This window comes from Notamacropus eugenii, chromosome 1, assembly GCF_028372415.1.
Source record: "Notamacropus eugenii isolate mMacEug1 chromosome 1, mMacEug1.pri_v2, whole genome shotgun sequence".
NCBI classification, from domain to species: domain Eukaryota; kingdom Metazoa; phylum Chordata; class Mammalia; order Diprotodontia; family Macropodidae; genus Notamacropus; species Notamacropus eugenii.
In genome coordinates this window covers 214,246,995-214,272,605 of record NC_092872.1, presented here as the reverse complement: position 1 = coordinate 214,272,605, position 25,611 = coordinate 214,246,995, and the positions used below count along the sequence as shown (strand labels likewise).

At 45.7% G+C, this 25,611-nt stretch overlaps 3 protein-coding genes across 5 annotated transcripts; 1 reads left to right on the top strand and 2 right to left on the bottom strand.

Annotated features, from left to right (window-relative positions):
• Nucleotides 1-220: 220 nt before the first annotated feature.
• On the bottom strand, nt 221-9,762 carry ZDHHC16 (zDHHC palmitoyltransferase 16). 2 transcript variants are annotated; one of them, XM_072626617.1, is made up of 11 exons: nt 9,632-9,762; nt 6,067-6,315; nt 5,655-5,849; nt 5,371-5,459; nt 5,163-5,191; nt 4,262-4,395; nt 4,073-4,120; nt 3,050-3,135; nt 1,585-1,708; nt 1,363-1,433; nt 221-807 (listed from the first exon to the last, which is right to left on the bottom strand). In XM_072626617.1, the coding sequence occupies exons 2-11, from the start codon at nt 6,307-6,309 to the stop codon at nt 693-695; spliced, it is 1,134 nt and encodes a 377-aa protein (XP_072482718.1). In that variant the 5' UTR covers nt 6,310-6,315; nt 9,632-9,762; the 3' UTR covers nt 221-692. The 2 variants fall into 2 exon arrangements, with proteins under 2 accessions (XP_072482718.1, XP_072482721.1); XM_072626620.1 differs by lacking the exon at nt 4,073-4,120.
• Nucleotides 9,763-9,897: 135 nt separating this feature from the next.
• Nucleotides 9,898-14,821, top strand: EXOSC1 (exosome component 1). 2 transcript variants are annotated; one of them, XM_072626657.1, is made up of 8 exons: nt 9,898-10,040; nt 10,132-10,247; nt 10,429-10,503; nt 11,514-11,602; nt 12,366-12,399; nt 13,825-13,875; nt 14,041-14,125; nt 14,385-14,821. In XM_072626657.1, exons 1-8 carry the CDS (start codon nt 10,004-10,006, stop codon nt 14,489-14,491), a joined length of 594 nt encoding a protein of 197 aa, XP_072482758.1. In that variant the 5' UTR covers nt 9,898-10,003; the 3' UTR covers nt 14,492-14,821. The 2 variants fall into 2 exon arrangements, with proteins under 2 accessions (XP_072482758.1, XP_072482762.1); XM_072626661.1 differs by having other exon boundaries at nt 14,382-14,821.
• A 1,954-nt stretch (nt 14,822-16,775) lies between these two features.
• PGAM1 (phosphoglycerate mutase 1) lies at nt 16,776-25,157 on the bottom strand. The gene is made up of 4 exons (XM_072626639.1): nt 24,669-25,157; nt 21,099-21,373; nt 19,745-19,925; nt 16,776-17,780 (listed from the first exon to the last, which is right to left on the bottom strand). Exons 1-4 carry the CDS (start codon nt 24,805-24,807, stop codon nt 17,611-17,613), a joined length of 765 nt encoding a protein of 254 aa, XP_072482740.1. The 5' UTR covers nt 24,808-25,157; the 3' UTR covers nt 16,776-17,610.
• Nucleotides 25,158-25,611: the final 454 nt, after the last annotated feature.

Sequence of the window (25,611 nt, the reverse complement as noted above, 5' to 3'; positions counted from 1 at the left end):
GCTAGTTCTCTTTTCTTAGGAGCTGTGATTCTGAGGCAAGGGGGAAGAAAAGTGGCCCAGGGAGGGGAGAAGGGAAGAACTTTCTAAAACAGAGTGCTAGAGACACCTCACAATAGCACCACCACTAACTTGACCCCGTAAGCCAACTGTCTTCTCTGTCCAAGCACATCCAAAAAACATTAGAGCCACAGGATGGTAAAAAGGGCAGAACAGGATCGAATTCAGTCTTTATAAAAGGAAATATCTTTATTTCTGCAGTAAGCAGATTGTGAAAAGTGGCAGTGACCTCAGGAAGAGCCCAGGGGTCTACTTGTACCTTCAAGCTCTTTCCCATTCTTTTCTCACACGTCAGAGAGGGGAGATGGTACACAATACCAACACTAACCCAGACTGGGTCTCTACCCCCATCTAGAATCCTGGCAACGTGGACACTGGAACTTCTGTTAGCCTGAGTGAAAGGGACTTTAGCCCTGGAGTCCTCCATGTCACACCGCTCACCTGATGCCCAAAGGTTGACCCTATAGCATTTTGTGTGATACAGGAAGCCAGTCCACATGACTTCTTTAGCTTCATGATTCCAAAGAAGATCTCCCTACCAGAACTTTATTCTGGGTTGAAAGATATCTCCAGCCCCTTGAGACCACGGAGGAGGTAGGACCAGCCTTAGAGGCTGCATGTACCCACAGCCCAGCTCACACAGCCAGCACAGAGTCTGAGGCTGTTGTCACATAGGGAGGAGGGTCCCAGGTCATCCCATTCCCATAGGGCAGATGACTGGAAGGCAGCAGGACACGAGTGAGCCAGTGCCTGCAAAAGAAGACAAAAATAGTTCTTGGGAAGGGTTCTAGGCCTTCATCAATATCAATACTGTTTACATGTCTTGGGTATAATCCATGCCTCCCCAATCCCAAAACATGGATCAATAACCTCTTAAATACCATCAGAGGAACTAGCTACCCCCATAAATGTTACTAGAGGCATAAGTCATAGGCAAGGGTTAGTAGGGAAGGAAAGAATGGGAAAGGTGCAGGGAGAACTGATCCCTGTGCTCATAGTGGCTATCTTCAATGTACAGGACAACTGGACAGAGGGACATGGGGAGATGCTTTTGTTAGGAAACAGTAACTTCCTTTATTTTGCCCCAGTTGGTAAAGGCCTAAAGTAGCACCTGGCACATACTATATCTGTATAGTATAGATCTATTAACCACTCTCAAGAGCCACTGCATCCTGGAAAGAAGCCACGTGTCCTTTATCTAAGGCAAGACAATAAATTTAATAGCTCTCGTCTAATAACAGGGAACACTTCAGTGAATGGAGGGCCCCCTCCCCCAATGAGGGTTTGTAATATTTCACTCTTTACCTTCTTGTGTTCACACCCAGGAACACCTTCCAGTTGTCCAAGCAGCCATAATTATAAGGATTCTTAAACACCTGTAGCCAAAGAAAGATATGTTGCCCAGGAGGTTCCTTTACTGGAACACACCACCACCACCTTTCCCTTCTAGACTTAGAGCCTCAGCCAAGACTCTAGCCTTATAAAAATGGTTTCTCCTGCTGGATAACCTCCCACCCCTGTACTTACTTGGCCCTTTAATGAGAGCCGATGCCTCTCCTTCCTGTTGATGTGCCTCTCAATGCTGGTCTCACCACGGCTGATGAGGACAGCATGCCATACTGTCAGAGCCCCTAAGGCCAGTGCCACAGAACTAAGAGGAAATGGAGAAGGCTCTGGCATATGTTCCTTGCAATGTTTCACAAAAAAACAAAACAACAAGACCTAACCCCACTGTAGTACAAGAAACCCCTGTAAAATTCAGCCCACACCCAGTATTTCAATTCTCTATTAATTTAGAAGAACCAATTTACTACCTCCCACTCCAGAAGAAGAAAATGGCCAAGTTCATCACTTTATTATCAAGGAAACACACAGGGAGCACTGATCATAGATTGCACTGGATGTGCCAGATTCTCAGGAATATGCAGAAAAGTGTCTGCTGGCGGACCATCCAGACCCTTTTGTGAGAATGGGCTCAGGTCTGACTAAGTAGTGTTAGTGAGCAGTTGGAGCTAAACTCCATCTCAGAATCTAAGGATTTATTATTCACAACACCAACAAGAACTTTTCTATTCTGGGTGTTTGGGGTTTTGTTTTTTTTTCCATATCTAACTCCCATACATAAATTCTAGAGAATTTACAGTGAAATCAGTCTTGTGCTTTAATTTGTGCACATTGATACTGTTTCTGCACCACGTTTAGCCTGAATAAGAGAAGTCATGGTGGACACACATCTGCCCAAGTAAAGGGCTATCAGTGGAAGAGGTATGAGAGGTCTTGGTCTTGGGTGCCAATGGAAAGAAGCTGGAAGGTGGCAGGTTTCAGCTTGATATAAATAAGGAAAAGCTCCCTGCAATATGAGCAGCTGTTCACAAGTGGAGTGGGCTGGGATCTGAAGAGAGCCAAGTTGACTATTTCCAGAAAGCTTCAAACATGGGACAGATGTTAGAGAAGATACTTGTTCAGGGAATGGTTGAACTAAATGGGCTCTGAGACTGTCAGCTTTTAGACTGAATTCTGACTGCCGTATCTGATGCTGCTTCTGTGGAATGAGGATGTTGTCCTTGGCATGGTTTTAGAGAACCAGGCAAGGATGAAAGGTGGGAAGTAAGCCCCTAGCACCTGTATGGGTAGGGGGTAGGGGTGGAACCTGGCTTGCTTCATTAAAAGTCCATTAATTCCCTTTTTATCTGGCTTTAATGTCAGTGTGTTCCTGAGGTTAGTACACAACACAAATCTCTTGTTTTGCTCTAAAGAGTTGGCTTGTTTTCCTTTAAACAATCACATTATCTGAGCACGACTTATCCAAGACAGCAACGAGTACAATGTGCGGGTGCATTGCTAAGAGACATGGAAAGGGTTTGAGGGCGTTAGTCTAAGTCCAGGAGGTAAGAGAAGTGGGTCATCTTCTCCCAGGTCTCTAGGGCTTATTCCTGTTTACTCTCTTCCCTAAGTAACAAGCCCTCCTTCTACTGGAGAACAGTTTAGTTACCTGCACAGGAACCATAGGTAAACCAGGCTTTTGTGAGTCATCCTTTCCCGGAAGGTGAAAGTGGGTGGTGGAGTCTGGTGATATGTCTGAAACAAACAGCAACAGACCCTGAGTGTTTTTTGTCCCTTAGCCCAATGCTGTGGCCAGCAGAGGCCCAGCACCCACAGGCATGGCACTGGTCTAGGTTTTAGGCCAGAAAGAGACAGAAATAAAGCTAGAGATGAGTCAAGAAAGCAGCCAGATGGGTGGACAGAGTCCAGCAACATCACATGGACAAAACACTGGCCAGAGCAGGTCTGAACAAGATGGCAAAGCACAGGGGGTAGAGTTGGGCTCAGCCAGTAAGGTTTAGACAACACAGATGAGGCTCCAGGGGAAGCTATTTCATCACCCCCTTCCCCTTTTCTCCCCAATGTGATAACTGCACTATAGAACTACATCTCCAAAATCCACACCCTAGTCAGCTGATGAGGGTGGGGAAGAAACAGTGGAGATGAAGGTACTTTATAAAGTGTAAAACACAAAAGTAAAGGATTTTTACTGTGGTGAGGCATGAGAGTCAGGGAGGTTTGGTCACTGCTCAGGATAAAGACTGCTAAGGGGCTGGTTCAGGGGAGCTTTCCCTGTGAGGGTGCAGACTACCAGAGCTAAAAGACCAAATTAACCCAGTCTGTTTTCTGTCTGTCTGTCTCTGGACCCTGGAACCCCATTACACAGACCAACAAAGACTCCATGCTGCTCAGGCCAGCATCAAAGCAGAGCCTTTTCAGTTTGAGGAAGAAGTAATAGGACTGGATAATTAGGAGACTGGAAGACAGTAAAGTATTATACCAATCTAAGTTATTTGTCCAGGACTGGCACTGCTCCTCAGGGACTACAGCCCCAATACCCTGTGCACACAGCCACCCACAGCACACCACTCTACAGCCTTCAGAGGCCCTAGAGCTAGCAAGGCCAGGGCTACCTCTCCAGACCTAGAACCCCAGGCCTGAGCAGCAGGAGGCAGCAAGTGGGACGGCCCACCTGATTGGCAGCCACCTGTAGTTTGTTCCTGTCGAGCTGTTTCATTTTCTATGGGGATGGAAAATAGTACCGGTTATACTCTCTGGCCTCGGGATGGGAGCTTTGCCAGCCCCACTCCAGAGGGATAGAATTCTCCTGCGTTACTGTGGCTCTAAGGCTCCTCCACCCCCCTCAGTCCCCACTGCTCACCTCAAGGGCAGCATAAGCTTCCCGGAACATATCCCAGCTGCCAAAGCTGCAGTACACACAGCCTAGGGTCATGAAGAAGCAGAAGGAGAAGAAGTAGCGGTGGTTGTAGTGGCCCACACAGTTGTTCAACCAAGCTGGAAGTGAGGACTTAAGGATCAGCGTGGCCAGCAGCCTCCAGAGGATGCCTGGGGTTACAGGGAACTGGCCAGCTGGGAAGAATGAGGCTGTTGCTCCCAACTCCCTAGGCCTGCATGTGCAACACTCACAGAACAAGCAGCTGAATCCTAAAAGCCAATCCCTCAAGGACAATGTTGCTGTAGCCACATGCTAAATGGGGACACAACTCTTCCAAGTCTCCCAGAAAAAGTCCATTCTGGCATGCTGGGAATTAGGAAAGGCAAGCTGCCCCTGCCATTCATCTTAATGTTGCCACTGGTTCTGGCCAATTCTGAGTACTTATGGGAAGAAGGGAAGGAACCTGGAGCTCTAGCAAACCAAGACAAGAGAACAGCATCCTTAACCTCCTTCTCAAGCTACATTCCTATCTCTACAGCTGAACTTTTCTACAGTGCCTGTCCAGTTCTCTGCTCATTTCTTTTCTTCAGGAAATAATTGGCTTCCAAGCCTTTCTTCCTCCCATAAGATCAAATTTTGCAGAGAGAACAGCTGAGGCTACATTTCTCCAAAGCCTCTAGGCCTGTTTTTTTGTCCTAGTAAAAAGCCATGTTCTCCAGTAAGTATCATTTAGTCTGTGTTTTTTCCTGAGTGTTTTAAAATACATTGGTAGTGGGTGGGGAGGGGGTTAGGAAAACTCCTGCTGCTTAAGAGGCAGAATCAAGATTTGGAAAGGAACAGGCTGGCTGGGCATCACTGGATTCAGGGAGTCTTGGTAAAAGGATACGGCAGTGGTGATCCATTTTCAGCACACACCTGTTAGGAGGAAAAGGATTTTGCATTACCATAGAGCAAAATAATGAGAGGCAACTTGTGCTCAACAAGAGTTGCTGTTTTTAGGGATTATATTAGTTTGCCCCTAACTTGCCTGACTCTAGGCAAAGGGCAAGTACGAAGGCCAAAGAAAAACCAAGGAAATAGGAGAAAAAGCCAACCTGTTACAGATGCTGCAGTGGTGTGTCCGCGCTGGTTTGGGATAAATGCACTTCTTGCAGATAGAAACAGTAGCAAGGTCAGTCTTAGCCTATATCCGAAGAGAATTGGTCATGGTCTCAGAAACATTCTAGTTACTTAAGGGGACCTTTTTTTGAAACCAGTGACAAGGAAGAATTCTTGAAAAGTTCTGCTCCCAAAACTTGTTGCCCCTTTACTAGGATTCTAGGTTCCCTGTCCTATTAGTTTGACCCTGGTGTCCTGCTGTGCCTTCCCTGAGCCCTACCTGGGGTGGGTATCCAGGAGGTGTGGTGATGGCCTGGTAGTAGTGGAAGACGATAAGGATGAGGTTCCAGTGACTGTAGACAAAGTGCCAGCAGATTCGGGGCACTGAGTAAGTATGGAGAATCAGGGGCAAGACACACAGGTAGGCAATAGCAACAATGGAGCTCGTCAGTACAATCACCAGGGCCACAAAGACCTGTCAACAGTAGGAAGTCAACACTCATCTGTGACTGGAGTATGGAAAGATGGCACCCCACAACTAAGGCAGTACAAGAGGAGGAAAACAAATAGAGCCTGGTTTTGTAAAGTATTTTGTGGAGTCTTCAGATCAAGCCACCTATCCCCATCCTTTCACCCAAAAGTCACACATCTCTCATGCTAACCCCAAGCCACATAATCCTGCCAACACTCACCACCCCAAACCAGCGGATCACATTGTCCACAAGCCAATAGACAGGCTCAAAGGCAGAGTCAATGGCAGTGTCACTGCCCCCAAAGGAGTTGTAGAGCAGAGAGCGCAGACAGACTTTTCCATAGCGCCAACGAAGTACAAGGTTCCGAAGTAACGATGGGCATCTGCGTCTGTAGCCCAGGAGGAGAAGCAAACGCAAGCATAGGCGTGCTGGCCCCAGCAGTAAGGACCGGCGGCTTCGCATGGCCTCCTACAGCAAGATAAACAGGCGGTGAACACCTAAACTCCTGCGCCCCACCAGACAAGTGAGTCAAGTAAGGGCTCTCTGAGGTCACACTCAGCCTGCCCCTAATGACTTACTTATTCCAACAACCACAGGATAGAGGTGCTAAGCTTAGATTTGAAGAATCAAACTTAACTAAGTATACAAATACAGGAGCTCACATGTTTAACAAATAGTACTGAAATTGTAAACCTCCCAAATGTGAGGTAAGTAATAAAAGTAGTATTATGCCTGCTTTCCAGTTAAACAGGCTGGAAGGTACAGTAGCATGACCAGAATCACATCTAAGTTAGGATGTGAATCCAGATCTAAATCCAGCAGTTTTTCCATTACACAATGCTTACTCTTAACACAAGAAGTAGACTAACACAAGAAGGATGTAAGTCCCGCCACTAAATGACACCTCTTGCATCAAGAGGGACAAAAGAAATAACTGGCACCAAGCAAAGTCTTCCTCTGGATTTCTCTACAGAATAGGAACCAAGAGGGCAGAGGAAACCTTAAACAGCAAGAACAACAAAACCACTGCAAGGAGAGAATGTGACAAAGCGTGTGGCCTTCTGCAATGGCAGAGCTGTTGAGGAAGCTGCCTGTCACCTAGATCTCCCTCCTGCCCACCTCCCACTCACCTCCCACTTCTAATGCTTTCCACTCTTTAGCTAAAACTAGCCACATCAGTATACGAAAGCATTCTGGAGTGGATCCTGTTCCAAGGTCTTTGATGCCATCTATATCCTTGGAGAGAGCTATCAGTTCTCATCTTCTGGACTGCTCTTACAGGCTCAGAGACCTCAGCCTGGCAGCATAAAATTCCCAAGCTTTGCACCTTCCATTCTCAGTCCCAACTATCACATGATGTTGGGACAACAACTCATGGCACTTTGTGGTTACAAAGCTGTATCTCCTTTGATTCTCCAAAAATCCCGAAGAGATATGGAGAATAAAAATGATTGTCCCCATTTTACAGATGAAGAAAAGGACTCAGAGATAAAAGGACTTCCCCAAGATCACCCAACCAGGAAGTAGCATGGCCTGACTTCAAGTTCAGATCTTAGGATTTCAAGTCCTGTGTTCTTTCTCCTGCCTCTTTTGTGACATAAATCTTGACATCTTTTCTAATCTCCCTATTCAGAGGCTAAGGGAACCACCAAGATATGGGTAGTAGGATATTGTCACTTCCACCCTAGAAGTGACATTTACTGGGGATGTCACATATTTAAAGGTTGCCTGTGTCCCTTTTCTCAGACTCAGATCCTTCTTGAGAACATAATCTGGCCTGTGAAGTTTAGTCTTTTCCTGAATTAGTTAGAAGTCAACCTAATGATCCTCTTAACTGCCCCCCCACCACACACACACACACACACACACACACACACACACACACACACACACTCTCTTTGTTCAAAGCAGAAACGCCTTCTCTACAGTGATTTCCCCTCACAGGCCTGCTTCTTAGCTTATCTCCCCAGCGCTCCAAATTCTTTAATATCTTCAAATATTTTCGTTCTCTCTGGCTGTGGAATAATACAGCAATGGAAGAGGAAAAGACACCTAACCAATATCTTCAGCTACAGACTTCTGTGGATACCTGCACCAATTTTGTGAATGAGTCTATCTCTTATGGAAGAGCAGATTATCGGATTTGTCATGTGGGAGGCAGGAGGGTGCTACTCTGCTCTCAACTCTGTTAACTTAATTATTTAGAATGAAGTCTGAAACCCAGAAGAAACCGGAGGAGGTCTGCATATCTAGGCATGGTTTCAGTTCAGTAACTGGATCAGTGTCCCTTCCTTCCACCCAAGAAAAGCCTTTAAACACAGGTATTCCATCTCCTATTCCTGCACCTGACAGATAACGAAGGAAAGAGAGAAATGGAGAAAGAGGGAGAAGGTGAGGGAGGGGGGAGAGAGAGGGAAAGAGCCAGCAAGTAGTACTGCTCTGGCCAGAACCTTAAAGCAGTCAGAAGTGATGCTGTCCATCAGGATCAGGAAGCTCTCCAACTCCCTGATATCAGGGCAATCAGGAAGAAAATATCGTAGGATAGAAAATGCAGGAACTTTGAAGCTCCCTCAAGACTCAGCTCAAATCCCATCTTCTCTTGGAAACCTTTCCTGGTTCCCCTATTGCGATTACTGCCTTCCCTCTGATTTTTTTCTATCTACTCTGTTTAAATCTTATGGATACCTTGTTGTTTACAGGGATCCTACGTTAGAATGGGAGATCCATGATCCCATGTGCCCAGCACATAATTAAATATTTAAATAAATGTTTAATAAAATAAAAATAAAATAATTAAAAATACTAATTAGCTGACTCTACAGTCATTTGATTTAAAGTAAGGATTTCCAGAACAACCGACAGGCGTATTCAAATGCAAAAACTACAACAAAAATCCTCTGCATTTTGAAACTAAGCAAAAATTTTAAATCCCATTTTGGGTTACATACACTACACCATTTTAATTGGTAGATAATAACAAATAGCTTATACTAAACTAAATAACTAAATAAAATAACTAAAATAACTTTAAAAAAAAACACTAGATGACTTTCCTAAAGGGAATAAATTCAGATTAAACAGCACTATCCTAAAACTCTCCATTCCTCTAACATCAGAGTGACCAGAAGTACTCCTCCACAGACTGTAACCTGAGGAAGTTGTCTCACAATCCTGTCTCAGCCCCTAAACTTGCAGTTCTCCATCTAATCTCCCCCTCTACATTTGCTGGATAGGTTTCCATTTGGGCAAAGGCATGGAGGAGGGAAGCGTTGCCCCGCCATCTGTCCATTCTAGGGTCACCAGCCCAGAGACGAACTTCCCCGTTTGACCTGAAGGCAGGTCCGCGGATAACTGGATAAAGAGCGTTCGGGGATGCAGGGCTCTGCCTCCGAATACGGGGCTCCGCAGAGGTCAGTAACTTTCTAGGGGGCCCGCGGGTGGACAGACAAGGAGGCAGCGACGTGACCCCGTCACCGAGCTCGGTCCGCCCCATCCCAGCCAGCCCCGAGTGCCAGGTAGGGAAGCAGAGCCACCACGGAGGGGGAGGGGCAGTGAGCATAAAGAAGCCCCTCCACCCCCTCCCCAAGGGCTTGGAGGTATCCCGGGAAAGACGAAGCCCCCCTTCCTCGGCCCCCGCCTCAGGAACGGCCCAGGGCGCACGGGCGCAGCCACTGACCCCTCTCACGCCCCGTACTTCCACGCCCCCCGCGGCTGGGGGCCCAAGATCCTGAGGGAAAGGAAAGAGGTGGGAGATAGAACCTTGTGACCCCGGAGGTCGCCTTACCTCCTGTCTGTCGGGCAACGACCCAGTCCAGCCCCGAGGACTTCACGGCTCACAGCAGCCTCGGCCGAAGCCGACCCCGGCCCCAATCAGCCAGAGCCACCATCCCCAGTCCCCACCTGCGGCGGCGCCAGGACCGCTACCACCCCGGCCTCCCCTACGGCGCAAGCGTGGGCAGCCTGGCGGCCCGCCCTCTTTTCTTCCTCCCAAGGTACCCTGGGAGCTGAAGTTCTGGGAGGAGAGGGAAATCTCTGAGGAGGCCCTGGAGAAGCCACGTGGTACGCCAGCCAATTGGCAGTTCTGTTACTCGGGCCCTCAACTTCGTTTCGACCAATGGATTGACGATCGGTCTCTCGCAATGGCTGTTGGGAGATCATGGCTATGGCGCCGCCGATGCGGTACTGCGTCCCAGGTGAGTGAGCCCCGAGGAAGGGTTGCCGGCCCGGCGAGCTGCCGCTGAGGGCCCGGATGGGAGGGATGGACACCACGTTTGTCCTCCGCAGGCGAACGACTGTGTAACTTGGAGGAGGCCAGCCCCGGCAGCGGCACCTACACCCGGCACGGCTATATCTTCTCCTCGCTCTCCGGCTGCCTGGTGAAGACGAGCGACAACGGCGAGGTGAGGCCGGCCTGCGGGGCCTCGCGGGGCGCCGGGGAGCCCCGTAGGCCTTTGCGTCCCCAAAGCCTGGGGTCGGCCGCCGGACGGAGCCAGGGCCTCTAGCCCCACTGAATCCGCCCCGTGGCCCCCTTGACCTGGCACCGAGTAGAGCTCAGGCCCCTGTTCTTCGTCCCCTCTGCAGCTCCCGGTGGTGTCAGTGACCAGAGAGACCGAGTCCCAGCTGCTGCCAGATGTGGGAACGATCGTAACGTGCAAGGTGCGGTAATGCCCACCCGCCTCCGAGCTCCCACATGCCCAGGGCGCCGGGCTTTGCCTCCGTCCGCCGGCTGCAGTAGTGGTCAGGGCTGCTGGTTGTTCCATCGTGTGACCTTTTAGACTGTAAAAACCCCTTTCTACTTTACAGGGAATGTCATTTTCCTACTCGGTGGGTACCCGGTTCTGAATTCTAAAAGCTGGGGGATTTATTCTTTAGGAGAAAAAAACGAAAGCAAAAATCCTCACCGTTCAGAGGTTCTAGCGAACTTCAGATCTCATTAGACATTTTTAAGGAAAGAGACTATGAGTTAATTTTGTGTCACTAAAGTTTCTCCAGGATGAAAGCTAGAGTAATGTTAGTATCTTCATAAATAGCCCCAGCAGAACAGTATGTGTTGTAATGTTGAAAGAGACTGAGGAGCAGTGGTACTAATTCACATTTCTACAGGATGTTCCAAAAGGCTTAGTGCAATTTTAAGCTTTAATAGGTTCCCGTGTCTAAGATTTAATAACTTAAAACTTCACTAAGACTTTTGGAACACCCCATACAACATTTTGCACTTTATAAAACGTTTTCTGTGCATGCTTATTCCCGTCTTCACAAGAACTCATTGAATTCATACAAATGTCCCAGTCTTAATTTTGCAAATGAAAAGACAGCTTACAGAATTTCAGGTTTTTAAGTCTATATTCTTGATTCGTTAAGGTCCTAAAAGACCGATGGCTCAATTGTCCAAGGATTCGAACCTGCTGGAATGCCTTACATTTGTTTACTTCTCAACATGCTTTCATTTTATTTCATGTGATATTCTGAAATAGGGCAAATTTCCCTAAATTATTGAGAAAACTGAAACAGAGATTAAGTGAGTTACCTAGTTAATAGGATAGTTAAGAGTAGAATTTATTTCCCTTAATTACTTATTTAGAAATCTCTGCCATATATCACCAGGATTTCTTTATCTGACAGCTGCTAATATTTTTAATCCATCCATTATCTTCTCTATGGCACAGGTCTCCAGCATTAATTCTCGATTTGCCAAAGTACATATATTGTATGTGGGATCCACACCACTCAAGAACTCCTTTAGAGGCACTATCAGGTGGGAAGCTTTTAAATTTATTTATTTTGCTTCAAAACAGTCTGGGATTTTAAACAAAATATTACAGATCTACATCCATCATGTTTCTTTAATATCTCTGCCTTCCTTTCTCTGTGATCTCTCTTGTGTTTCACAGAGAAAGTTTGGACTAGGGTAGTAAATTTGACTGAAGTATGTGCTTAGCAGGCATCAGGGTGATATGTGTTCATCCAGAGTTGATTGTAAGTTTGTTAGGCCCTATTTCTCCTAAAGATTACATGTAATTGCAGTTGTATAGGCCAACCCTGGTGATTATTAGAAATGGAGGAAATTACTGGGTAGGGTTCTTTTTCCCGAGTTTTCCCTTGAAAAGGGGACAGAAATCATTTTTCATGGATGTAAGATCATTTATTCTTCAATCTCTGAAAGTCTCTTCCATCCTAGGATTCTGAATAGCTGTGCAGTCATTTTCTGCCACTTCTTTCCAGGAGGGGCTAATAAGTTTTCTTATACCTTCGCATGTCTTAGCTATCCTGAAACTTCCTTCTCTCCAGACCCATCCCTAGGAACAATTGCTGGCTATTCTATGTGGGCCTCTTGTGACAGGATAGAGGTCTTAGCCCAAGATGTAATCTTGGGATGTGTTTCCATCTTGTGCCTCTGGATGGCAGCTAATTAACAAATATGATTCGTCCCAATTCCAGCAGCTACTCTGGCCTTGGTCCTAGAAAGCAAGTCGTTGTTTCTCTTGAAGAATCTTTTTTTTTTTTTAATTTCCTTACAGGAAGGAAGATGTTCGAGCTACTGAAAAAGACAAGGTAATGATTTTTTAAAAAAAACTTAATAACTATGGAATCTCAAAGTTCCTGTTATTGTAATTAATTTCAAAGACCATATTTGAGGACAAATATATCAGAGAAAGAGTCCCCGGTGATACTAAAGTTGTCATTTTTCTACTACTACAATGATTTCCCCTCTTGCCACACTGCCCCCCAAGTCCTTTTCTCCCTGTGGATTTTTTGTTTATTGACCAGAGAGGAACAATTTGCTCTGTCTTCTAATTTGGTACATTTTTCTAGAATACTTAGTAACATTTCTTCAAATTTAAGTATGGGTTCTCACTCTAAGCCAGATATGGGAGCTTTTAGCTAGGTCAAAATCCTAGGTCCTGGCACTGTAGATTTCTAAATAGATACTTTGTTCCTTAAAGAGTAAAATGGATTAAGATGAACAGGTGTGATTTCTACCCGCTGGGAGAAAATGAGCTGAATTCAAATGAAATGGTTAATTCCAAAGCAAATAGATCCACTTCCTAGCTCCATATGGTCACTTGGAACTAGAAAAATCTGTAGAAAGATGGGATTCATTCATTTTAGTGAATTGAACATGGTTGATCTGTGCTGTTAGAACCTCCTGCTAACATGTCAGCCAGCTTCACAGCCCCCACATCATCCTGAACATATTACTAGCTCTTACCCCATATGGCCAGATTTTGCCTTGTATACCCCTACAGCATCTCTTACTTTGCCCTATTTCCTACTCACACAGCCCTTAGTCCTTGCCTCAAAACACGCACACACGCACTCTCTCTCCCTCCTTCTCTCTTTCTCTCCTCCCCCCCCCGTCCCTCTCTGTCTCTGTCTCTTCTCTCTCTCTCTCCCCCTCTCTGTCTCTCTCTTACTCTCTCTCTCCCCCTCTCCCTCTTCTTCTCTCTCTCCCTTTCCCTCTGTTCAAATCAGTTTCCTAAAGGCCAAGTCTGACCATGTCACTCCACTATTTAGTAAACTTCACTGGCTCTGTAGTGTCCTTAGGATAAATGTCTCTGTTTGGCTTGTAAAACCCTTCCCCAACTTGGCCTTGTTCTCCCTTTCTGTCTTTCTCACACACGGCCGTCCAGGTAGACTGGCCTTGCTGTTCATCACAGTACTCTCTCTCCCCTCTTTGTACCTTTGCATTGGCTAACCACAGTGCCCAGAATGCTCTCCCACCTTGTTCCTACCTCTTAGCATCCTTCATTACCCTCAGAACTTCTAATAAAATGCCATCTGTGTGAATCCTTTCCTGATATCCAGTTGCTAGTGCCTTCGTGCCAAAAATTACTTTGCATTTATTTTGTATATACATGTGTCATGTCCCCACCCCCAGAATCTAAGCTCTTCCAAGGGCAAGGGCTGTATCATTTTTATCCTGGTAGTCTTAAAACCATGTTCAGCTTAATGAGTTGATTATTTCTCTTTTTGCAGGTTGAAATATATAAGAGTTTCCGCCCAGGTGACATCGTGCTGGCTAAAGTGGTATCCTTTATTCCTGTACACATATTGATGTTTTATAAAGGGAAGAGGAGAGTTGTAGTGAGGAGAGCCCAAGTGGCAAGAGAGGGAAGCCTTTTTTCCCCTCACTGAGTGGAAAAGACTTTTTGGCTTAATATATATTTTCCTTAACCAAACACATATGACTAGATTTCCCTAGGTGATGCACAGTCCAACTACCTGTTGACAACTGCAGAAAATGAACTGGGAGTGGTGGTGGCCCACAGTGAATCAGGTGAATCAGTGCTGCTTTATCCTACTAAAAGCTGTACCTCTTGGAGGTTTGAGACAAAATTGTCTCTTTTCTTATCACTTGCCTTTTGAATTATCTATAATATGACATTGGGGGAGCTGTTTTAGAAGTTGTGGTAAATCCTGCTATTAATATAAGGTTACATGAGCCCTTCACTGGAATGGTAAGATACTGAAATGAGTGATATAGAGATGTTTTTGCAGTTTCGTGCCATGGCTGACTCAGAACTTTTCTCCAGCAGGTGTCCAGATGGTACCCATCAGCTGGTGTGAGATGCAGTGCCCTAGGACACACACCAAAGAATTCCGCAAAGTAGCACGAGTACAGCCTGAGTTCCTGCAGACATAGGTAGCTACATCCTTTCCCCATATTGAGGGCATCTGTTTCCTACTATCTACATATGATCAAAACCAAAAGACCTTGGGCTTACCAGAAACCACATTTCAAAATAACTGCTTGAAACATCCACTGTATATGGAGGATTATTCCTGAGCCTATTTATCACAAATCCCTTGGATAAATTTTCTCTCCCCTTTGAGATGGCAGCAAAAGAAAATTATCTGATGTTGGAAGTAGCCAACAAAGTGATTTCCTGTTCCTTTTCTACTCCTCTGATAGTGCTATGATAAATGTGGCTTGTTTGTTTTCCTTCAGACAAATAAAGCATTTTTACTAAAAGACTTTTCTGATCCCTGGAGTCTTAGAAGGCTTTCAACGTCCATTCTAGTTTAGATTTGGCAGAACATAGGAAGTCATTTAATGTTTTATGAGGCACGGTGGGTTTATGAGGCAGTAGCTATTAACATAGCTACAATGTAAAGGATTCATTGGCGGGGTGGGGCATCAAGGACAAAGAAGGCTGTTGCAATAGTCCTAGTGACTAGTGCTTTTCTAAACACTGACAGTATGGACAGTACTAAACAAACACAAGTTTCTCACTTTCTAATCCTTTTCCTGGATTCCATGAAAATGACAACTCCATTTACATCCCCCTCAGGATACTACCCATCCTTCATTTCAGAAGTTGTCTCATTGAATAATTCTCGAGGTTATGGCTTGTTTCATCCATTCCATCTTAGGTTAGTGGCACTAGAATATCATATGGAGAGGCATCTTCATGTCATTGATAAACTGGCTTCAGTCCATCCTCCACCTAGCTTTCAAAGCAATCTTCCTAAAGCATAGGTCTGACCATGTCACCATGTACGCAGTAAATTCATTGGCCCTTCCAGTCATCTGCAGATCAGATATAAAATTCTGCTGGGTGTTCAGGGCCCTTCATAATTTTTTCCGACATCTCCTCCACCCCATCTCTAACACCGTTCTAGTCTTTTTACAATTTACCCCCCTCCAAATACTCTTCAACCCAGTGATACTGCTTTTCCATTCCTCCAGCAGGATACTTTTACCTACCAATTCCATGCATTTTCAGTGGTTATCTCCCATGCTTGGAATACTCTCCTCCCTCTCCTACTTTACTTTCTGTGTGGTTGTGGTTTGTCCTTCATTCTCAAAGAGGGCCATGACATCAGGGAGCTGATGACATGACTTGCAGTTGACTTTGATTTGAGTGAGAGAGGGCTGTGCAAGGTTACCAGCCTCACTTCCTTCTCCAGAGCCATTTGGGCCCAATGGCCTGATAATCATCAGGACGACTGGAGATGGCCCAGGATACAGTTGGAGACTTCTTTGGCCCTTTTAAGCTAGTCTTTTCAAGGTCTCACTTTTGAGTGAGGCAGTGCCCAGCTAAAATCACACCTCCTACTGGAAACTCTTCAACTCTTTTTAATTCCAGTGTCCTACTTCTGTTGATTATTTCAACTTTATCCTGTGTATCCCTTGTTTGCATGTTGTCTCCTCAAGAGCAGAACTGTCTTCTGCCTTTCTTTGTGTCTTCATTGCTTGCACAGTGCCTAGCATATATAGTAGGCACTTAATATATATTCACTGACTGACCCGGGCCATTGTTTTTCTGCTGTGCTACATAGTCTAGGAGTGAAATAACTAGGAAAAAAAAAACTACATGTATGTTAGTCCTTGTCAAGTTGGACACTGACAAATCTCAGTCAATTGCCTGCTTATATTCTAGAATGTGTTTTAACTACTATATTGTGAAAGGGTCACATTTTTTACTTGGCCCCAAACGGCAAAAGGATAGATGTTAACAACAAAGTTTCAGAGCTGTGCCAAAACAGCCTCCCCATCTCTGGGTTTTCCAGTAAGTTGGATAACTGTTCATCTATCCAGAAGATTTAAGAGGGGTTTCTGTTCAGATGGAGGGCCTCTGAGATCCCAACCCCAGAATTCACTTTAAGAGAGGCACATTAACATTTGGATGATTCCCCACCTGGGATAAGTCAGGGACTGGGACTACTAAATCTGAATCAAAATACAGAGATTTTTTCCTTGAATCCCTTGTACAGGAACAGAAGAAACAGCCTGGTATATAAGGATACCTTGGGCAGTTTTATCTATCTAATCAAAATTCTGCTAAGGGGCAGCTATGAGACTTCCAAATTCAGAGATTGTCAAAGCCATAATCTGCCATAAAAGGAAGCCTAGAATGATGAAAAGGGTTAATTTGTGGTAAGGCTTTCCTGGGGGACAAGAGACAATACACAGCACACAGAAGTATTGCACATCACTCCTTTATTATAATGAACAACAAAAAAGGTGGGGGGGCAGAGTTAGTACAGTTATGCTACAACTGATGAGGACCCAGGTGGCTGGACATAAGATGGAAGCAATGGGACACTGAGACACATTTCAACATGATCTAGGGGCATTTCACTGCCACAGAGCAGAGCAGGGGCTATAAAACACACAGTGGGATGTACTTATCCACCCTTTAGAAATCAAGGAACTCTTTCCTTCTCTGACTGGGCTTGAGATCTCTGATGACTACCAAGTGGGACACTTTAATTTCAAAAGCCACTAATAACCTACCTAGAAGGGTTTTTTGTGAAAGTAAATGCGACAAGTAAACATGAGGACATAATCTCAACCTCCCAGATCCATTTTTCTTGGATTAGGGAGGAAGTAAGACTTATGATTTGCTAAATGACCACCCGGGTTATAGGCAACTTCCTACAGCAGCCCCTGAAAGGGCTGCCCTACTGGCAGGACTGGCTCATAGGAATAATTGGACCAATTGCTTCTTTCAACTCCTCACATTGGTCACTTCTTACTATGTCCCCATCCTTAACCCCTAACCAGGTCCTTACTGAGCCAAACCACCCCAGAGGTATTCTGACTAATGTGGTTAAGGGGAAGGGCAACAAGAGAGAAAAGAACTGGTTTGAAATAGGGAGGAAATGAGAAAAGGAACCATCAGTTCCCCACCTGCAGCCATGTGTTGTGATCCCTAAGGTGATGGTCAGTGTGTGGAGCAGGCAGGGGAGAGATGTGGTGGGGACAGTGAGAAGGGAAGGACCTGGCTACTGCTGGCAAATGCTGGTAGCCTGCATTCACTTCTTGGCCTTGCCTTGGGCTGCCACGGCTTCCATGGCTTTGCGCACGGTCTCTTCATCCCCAAGGAACTGCATGGGTTTGATAGGTTTCAGATTCTTGTCCAACTCATACACGATGGGTATGCCAGTGGGCAGATTCAGCTCCATGATTGCTTCTTCAGACAGACCTAGAAATACCCCATACAGAATCAGAGGCTGAAAGGGACCTCAAGGCCTAGTCCAACCCCTTTCGTTTTGCAGAAGAAACAGACCCACAGCAAGGAAATGATTTCCCCAAAGGCTTAAGTGGCCTTCCATTAACAAGACTCCATCTCTTGGCTCCAGGCATTTTCTCTGGCTAACTCCCATGCCTGGAATGCTCTCTTTCATCTCTACCTAGTTGCCTTCCCTGGTTCTCTTAAAATCTTATCTAGAGTCCTATCTTCTACAGGAAGCTTTTCCCAACCTTAATCCTAGTGCCTTTTCTTAATTCTTTCCTATTTATCCTGCATACGGCTCATCTATATATTGTCTCCCCTTTAAACTGTGAGCTTCCTGAGGGCGGGGACTACCTTTTGCCTCTTTTTCTATCATCAGCACTCAGAATCCTTGTTTTCATCCAAAGCTAAAATTAAGTTCCACTTCCACAATGAAGGAAGATAGGAATGATCCCCTCAGTTATTATGAGCCCTCCTCCTTCTTCAACATCCCTTGTAATATTCTTGTATACATTTTGCTGTCTGTGTCTCCCCGTCTCCAGCACCCTCTTGTAGAATTCTAGAGTCCTCTGGGAACAGGGCCTGTTTCTTTCTTTTTATTCTCAGGGCCTAGCATACCAGTTACTCTTATCAATTTACCACCTACTATGTACCACACTCTGTGCTAAGTCAGGGGAATATAAATAAAAAAAAGAATCAAATCTTACTCTTGAAGAGCTTACATTCTATAAAGGAGAGAGAGAGAGAAAGAGAGAGAAAGAGAGAGAGAGAGAGAGTGTGTGTGTGTGACTCCTCTTGCCACCATTGCAATAGCTGCAGCCAAACACTTGTATGTATATCAAGGAGACACAGAACTACCATTTGGGGCAGGGATCAGGAAAGGCTTTGTGGACGATGGTACTTGAGGTGAATCTTCAAAGAAGACAGAGACTCTATGAGGTTAAAGAGAAGGGGACATCTACTGGTCAACAACTATTTGTTGCTGACTGCCAGGTACTGCTGGGGATAAAAAAGGACAAAAACAGTCCTTCCCTTCAGGGAGTTCCCACCATGAGAGCACTAACAAGCAAACAACTGTCCAAAAAGGACATAGACAAGGCAAATGGAAGATAAACTCAGGAAAGACAAGAAGAGTCATGGAAAGGCAAGGAAAGGCCTCCAAAAGCCAGAGAGATGAGGAGGAAGAGTATCCCAGAAATGGTAGGTGGCGAGTACAAAGAGAGCAGACAGTGCCAAGGATGAAGAAGCTGACCAGTCTTGGAATGTAAAATAAGGATGAAGCCAGGCTATGCAGGTCTTTAAAAGGCAAAAACAAAGGAGTTGATATTTGACCCCAAAGGCAGCAGGAAGCCGCTAGTTTGAAAAGAATAAACATGGTCAGACCAAGGCTTAAGGAAAACCACCCTGGCAAGTGCATAGAGGACAGATTAAAGAGGGGGAGAGACTACATACAAACACAGTCAGATGTGTGAGATGTTACAAAAGTAACATGGAAACTTGCTGTTTATGTGAGGTGAATGAGAGTGATGGATCAGGGTAACAGTTTTGCCACAGTAATTAAACAAAAACTTCTTGAACTGGACCCTCTCATTTTACAATGAAAAACTTAAGACCCAGAGAATTGAAGTGATTTACCCATGGTCACAGCTGGAATTTAAATTCAGTCCTCCACAGCAGATGCAGTCTTTCCTTGTTCTCAAAGTTCTTTGTGGCTTTTTTTTTAAATTTTAAAACTAATAAAGATGAAGATTAAAACTAATAAAGATTTGAGGCTACAACCTATATCACTCTTCCTTTAGAGGTTTCACTTAACTTAGGTCCTAATGTACTGGTCCTTGTGTTTGCCAAGTTCCTCCTTAAGTTCTTCCAAGTTCTATCTCACCCCCTCCAACCTGTATCCAGAATTCCAGTCCCGATACAGCAAATCTACATACTTTCAAGATGTTTGACAATCCCTCGAAGACTATTGCCATGGGCTGCAATCAGAACACGTTTGCCTTCCTTGATCTGGGGGACGATTTCCTCATTCCAGAATGGTAGAGCTCGGGCAATGGTGTCTTTCAGGCTCTCACAGGAAGGCAGCTGATCCTCAGTCAGATCTGCATAGCGACGATCCTGGAGACATACGTTAATTTCTCACCAAAAATGTCAAAGAACTCAGTAGTTACGTATGAATTTGATTGACTCCAAAACTAGTCCTTAACCTAAAAGAACTGTCATTTGGTGACATTCGGATATCTGACTTCCAAATGTCAGTTAAATACTTAAGAACAGATCAGAGACTCATAGGAAGGGTGAAGTAAAGTCAAGAGTCAATTTTTGCACTTGTTTATTCTAGTGCATAACTTTTCTCTCCACCCCAGATTCTAAAATACACATTTAAAACTTGTCAGCAAGCAAAAGGAGTCTTTTGAGGTTCCTAAAAGGAACCCAATCAACCCATTCCTTCTTAGTTCTTAGCCTGGCCCACATGATGCCAATAATTCTCTTCTAGCCTCTTTAAGGTACTTCTTTGGTGCCAAAATGCATAGAGGTATTTGGTTTTCTGTAGAATGTTTCTAAAAGTACTATGTTAAATTCCAGATTGTTGGGGAAAAGGTATATATTCTTCTGAGATTTTACTACTGATATAAACTCAGCCTTTGAAAGCTAAAAGAATATCACTTAAAAATGCTGCTGGCAACTATTTCATCTGATATGATAGGCACAGTGAAAAGAAATATTATTTGCAAAGTGCATCCTTTTGACAGAGGAAATCCCTAGAAAAGGCAGTAAACTAGAATATAACCCTTTCAATTAAGGCTGATGCCTTGTCCCAAAATAACAGAAGATGTGTTTGAAACTGGAAGAAATAAAAGGATAAAACCAGGAATTAACTGTCACCTTTCATAATGCTAGTTCTCAAAGGGATGTAAATAGTCACAGCTGAACAAAAAAAAAAAAATAGTCCAAGTCCAATTAAAGAGTAATCCAAGCTGACCAGCGCTTTGACTATTTTGGTCCCTTCTAAGTGCAAGAAGTGAAGCAATAATGTTAATATGCCACTGCAACAGGAAATCTCCCGAACAGTCATTTTTCATTTGTCCAGACCAATATGAAAAAGAATGTCTGCATATTTCAAGTTATCTGGTTCTGGCTCAGCTAAACTGACAAACAGAAATCACCAAATCTAACAAACAAATTAAGCGGCTGACACCACCTATTTTTCTAAACGCAGAGTTCCAGGTTCTGGTCACCTGACCTGTACTGATTTAGTCTGTATTAAAGCAAACCTGAGTCAATCCCTACCTTGCTGATGTTGCTGTAGAAGGGGTGGTCAGGCTCCATTGGAGGTGGTGGGATGTCGTAGGATCGTCGCCAGATCTTCACCTGTGCCTCACCATGCTTAGCAGCAGTCTCTGCTTTGTTGAGGCCTGTCAGACCTCCATAGTGCCGCTCATTGAGGCGCCAAGTCCTCACTACAGGCAACCACATCTGGTCAATGGCATCTAGTACTGTCCAAAGGGTACGAATTGCTCTCTTCTGGACAGAGGTGAAGCAGATATCAAATTCATAGCCAGCATCTGGAAGAATCCCAAGTGATAAGCTGATCAGAAAGAGCCACCACACAAGCTTTTGTCCCAGAGATCACTGTATTCCTAAACTACTCATAAATGCTAAAGCCTTCCCTACTCCCAACACTCACTGCAAAGGGTAGAGGGCTATGTACACAGTAAATATTTAATCAATTGATATCATACATAACAACTTTTCCCTCCCATCAACATCCCAATGGTTGTCAGTTACATGGAAAGGGCAATGGACTTGGGAGTCTAAATCCCAGCTCTGACAATTACTAGCTATGTAATTAGAGGCATGTCCGTTATCTCTCTCTGTTTCCATCTGTAAAATAATGATACTTGCTCTACCTACGTAATGAGATTATTGTAAAGAAAGTGCTTTTTGAACTGGAAAAGTGCCAAATAAGTGAGTTACTGTCAACCTTTTGAAGCCAACTCTCCCTTGTTCTCCCCAATACAACTGATTTTTTACTAGCAAAAAGGTTTGACCTTTTCCATCCTCCCCTTCCCAAATAAAACAAATACCCTCACTGGATGGCTGCTAATTCAGTCTTGGAGTAGACAAAAGGAAGGAGAACAACAGATACAATATTTCCCTTTGCAAAGTTGCAAGAGACTTTAAGAAATATGTAGAACTCTCCTGGATGTTGCTTCACACTGAGGTTAGTAATAAATATGTATGAAATGTAATTTCCTGCCAGTGATTTAACTGAGAGTATAACCTATGAAAACCAGAAATAAAGTGGAAAATGAATCACCATTGAATGCCTTCCAATGAAATGGTGACATGTAAATGTAATTTGGCACAAGTTCTTTTTCAATTCCACACCTTCAGCCTTCCCTCTACCACAAAAAAGGTAGACAAGTGACTCGTTAGTAATCCAATTCAAATTCTTAGTACAATGACTCAGTATTTCATAATCAAAAGGTACTGGGGTTTGCTTTACCCAGTTATTTTCAGTAGGAACAGAAAACCTCAAGATGGAAGCTAGGCTAACTAAACAGCCCCCCCAAGAAGCAAACATGTTATCCGAGTTACTTGTAGGTACTCTGAAAAGAACATACACAAATCCACCATCATACAAAAATAGAGCCAAAGTGAGGTGCTGGGGAGTAGCCCTAAAGAACAGAAAGCTAGATTTTCATTCATCTCATCCACTACCTGCCCAGGGTAACTTGGCTGCTTGGCTGAAATAAGACTTTGCAAAATGGGTGGGACCTGCAGCTCTCACTGGCCTCACCCTCAGTATTAAAATGAGGGAAGCTGCAATCTGTTCTACTCTGCGTAAGACATGCAAAGCTAACAGTGAATCATAGCAGTCCTGTTCCTTCTGCTAGAGCTAAAGAAAATGGTGCCAACCTCATCAGTACCTCATATTTCTCACAGCCATAGCAAACTGTTGGGCCTCTCCCATTTACCAAATGATGGCAAGGTCACATTAGACCCGTCCTAATATATGTACACTCCCCACTTCAAAAACAGAATCATTTCCCAGATTTTCCAGAGCTCTAATTCCTTTTAAAAGGGCCTGCTGTGAAGACAAGAACTGATGGAGAGTGCGAGGAACAAATGACTGCTCTAAATACATCTCCTTCATGTGCCAATAACCCTTCTGAACCGTCCTCTTCTTAGATGAAGGACTATAAGGAAAAACATCAGCGCATGCACACAGGCTCACACCAGCAGTCTTGTCCCGGAATTAAACCCACTAGACTGTGACCCATTAGACTCTTTGAGAAAAGTGTTCTTTTTTGCCTTTCTTTGTATCCTTAGCACAGGGGATGGCATATAGTAGCTACTTATTAAATGCTTGTTAAATTACTTAGAATTTCTGAGTCATTAGAATATGTTAGTATTTCAGAGTCACATAGAAGAGTCTTTTGGAAATAGAAAAACTCCATGTAGAACAGAGAATCCCATCACACCCGCCTTTGCCCACAGTCCTTGACAAAGACTTCTTCCTAACACCCACCCCTTCCTCCCCCAGATAATGGGAGTAAGGCTGCAAGCCAACAGTGATGACAGCCTGGGTCACCTTCTCTGACCTAATACTACTTCCCAACAAAGAGCCTGTACCGAGGAGTGGTGATTGCACAGGACTGGAGCTGGGTTCTAGTCCTACATCTACCATAAAATGGCTGTATGACCTATCACTTTCCTCTGGACCTGTTTCCTCATCAGTAAAATAGATGGGACTAGATCACACAGTCACCACATGGCCCTGTGACTATCTAGAACCTCCCTGGGCCAGAAGTCTGGTACTTCTATCCTCTTTCCAAAGCCTCCAAAGTATGTTCACCACATGGTGATGATGGATCCCAAGATCACTGCCTCTGGGGACCTGGAAAGGGTGCCTAAAACCAGATCCCAAAATGAAGAGCTCTGCTCTGGGGGTGAAAAACCAGCATCTATCTCCTCCACCTCAGGATCTGTCACCTCAGTTTCCCCATCTGTAAGGATAACCTGGGGGAGCACCCAGGGATGGGAAGGGGAGATATGAGCTTCAGTTTTCCTCATCCCTAGCTACAAAACAAAACTGCCCTTAGCACATGGGAGGGGGAAGGGAGAAATAGAGGTGATGGGGAAGTTCAGTTCCCCTCAGTGTCTCCATCTGTAAAATGAAACAGCCCATCACATAAAGGAGGCCCTAGGAAGGAGGTGGAGATGACAGTGGGAGGGAGAGGATTCCAGTTTCCTCAGTTTCCCCATCTGAAAATGAAATATAGCCCCCTTAATAACCTGGGGAACCACAAGATGGAGGTGGGATGGGGGGGGTGTTTCAGTTTTTTCCTCTATAAATGGAACAATCAGTAATACAGACCCTAGAATGAACGTGGGAGGAAGGGAAGGGGGAGGGAGGGAAAAGACAATGGGGATAATGGGAAATAGAGGACCCTTCATTTCCCCATCTAGAAAAAGAAACCCAGGGGTTATTAAGATGAAAGTAGGACAGGAATAGTGGGGGAGGGGCCCCTTTGCTTTCCCCCGTTATAAAGAAACAGCCCACAAATACAGGGAGGCCGGCCCTGGGACGGAGGCGGGATGGGGATAGCGGGGAAGGGGAGGAAATGGGAGAATAAGGACGGGGGGCTCAGCTTGCTCCATTTCCCCATCTGTAAAATGAACCCCCCCAATAGCTCAGCGGAAGCCCAGGATGGAGTGAGCGCAGGATGGGGGGAGGGGAGGGGGCGCTGGGGGAGGGAAGCCGGGCCCTGGGGAGGCCTGGCTGGGGATGGGGAGGGGCCTCCCCTCCCCCCCGGGACGCCTCCCGGGCCCTTTCGCGGCCCTGCCCCGTACCTCGCAGCGCCTGGCCGCCGCGCTTGGCCTCCTCGTGCCCGGCAGGGCTCAGGTCCGCGTCGTACCAGCCGCTGAAGCGGTTCTCCAGGTTCCAGGCGCTCTCTCCATGCCGGATCAGCACCAGTTTGTAGGCGGCCATGGCGGCGCGGGGTCTCTGGGCGGCGGGGAGCGAGCAGACCGGCACACAGGCGAGCACGCACTGAGATTCAGGCGGAGCTCGCCACCAGCCGGCTCCTCAATCCCAGCTCCGCCCCACCCTGGCCCCGCCTCCGCGCCTGCGCAATGAGGCTCTTTTCGCCCCAGGCCCGCCAGGACGTGCGCGCGCTCTTCCCTAAATCTTTCCGCTCTCTCAACTCAAGCCCATAACTCGGTAGGTCTGCGCATGCGCTCCCCTCCCTAGCCAATGGGTGCCAGCCTCAGTGTGGGGGTGGGGGAATGGGAAGAAACCTTCCGAGGGCGTTAGTGCGCATGTGCGAGGAGATGGGTCACGGAGCGCACGTAAGCTCGGGAAGGACAAGGGGACCTTCAGTTCCCAGAATTCCAGGAGAGTCCAGCGCCTAGTGGTCGACTCTTCTTTCTGACCCCTCCTCTGGCCGCTTCCTCTCCCCGCCCACCTGCCTGGTGTCCACTGGGCGGGCCTTTGAACTCCTTTTAACTTTTAAGAGGCTTCTTGATTATGACCTTGAGCAAGTCCCTTCTTCCCAGCCTCAGTTTCCCTATCTGTAAAATGGGAGAGTCGGACTAGTGAACCTTGGGGCGTGGTGGAGCGCCCCCCACACGTGCCCTTGGCCACCTTGCGGGACCTCTCTGGAGTCTGTTTCCTCAGTAAAGTGGGGATGATCACCCCTCCAGGTACCAGGTGGTGCCCTGGATAGAACGCCGGCCCTGGAGTCCCGAGGACCTCGGGTCCAGTCCGACCTCAGACACTTACCAGCGTTGTGAT

Excerpts from the sequence above, each read along its gene's own strand:
- PGAM1 (XM_072626639.1), bottom strand. The coding sequence starts at position 24,807 with ATGGCCGCCTACAAACTGGTGCTGATCCGGCATGGAGAGAGCGCCTGG. Across the intron at positions 21,374-24,668 it reads CGGCGGCCAGGCGCTGCGAG|ATGCTGGCTATGAATTTGAT; the intron begins GTACGGGGCAGG and ends GGATTCTTCCAG. Across the intron at positions 19,926-21,098 it reads TCTACAGCAACATCAGCAAG|GATCGTCGCTATGCAGATCT; the intron begins GTAGGGATTGAC and ends GTATGTCTCCAG.
- EXOSC1 (XM_072626661.1), top strand. The coding sequence starts at position 10,004 with ATGGCTATGGCGCCGCCGATGCGGTACTGCGTCCCAG. Across the intron at positions 10,041-10,131 it reads GATGCGGTACTGCGTCCCAG|GCGAACGACTGTGTAACTTG; the intron begins GTGAGTGAGCCC and ends TGTCCTCCGCAG. Across the intron at positions 10,248-10,428 it reads AGACGAGCGACAACGGCGAG|CTCCCGGTGGTGTCAGTGAC; the intron begins GTGAGGCCGGCC and ends TCCCCTCTGCAG.
- ZDHHC16 (XM_072626617.1), bottom strand. The coding sequence starts at position 6,309 with ATGCGAAGCCGCCGGTCCTTACTGCTGGGGCCAGCACGCCTATGCTTG. Across the intron at positions 5,192-5,370 it reads CACTGCAGCATCTGTAACAG|GTGTGTGCTGAAAATGGATC; the intron begins GTTGGCTTTTTC and ends TCCTCCTAACAG. Across the intron at positions 808-1,362 it reads CTGGGTGTGAACACAAGAAG|GCACTGGCTCACTCGTGTCC; the intron begins GTAAAGAGTGAA and ends CTTCTTTTGCAG.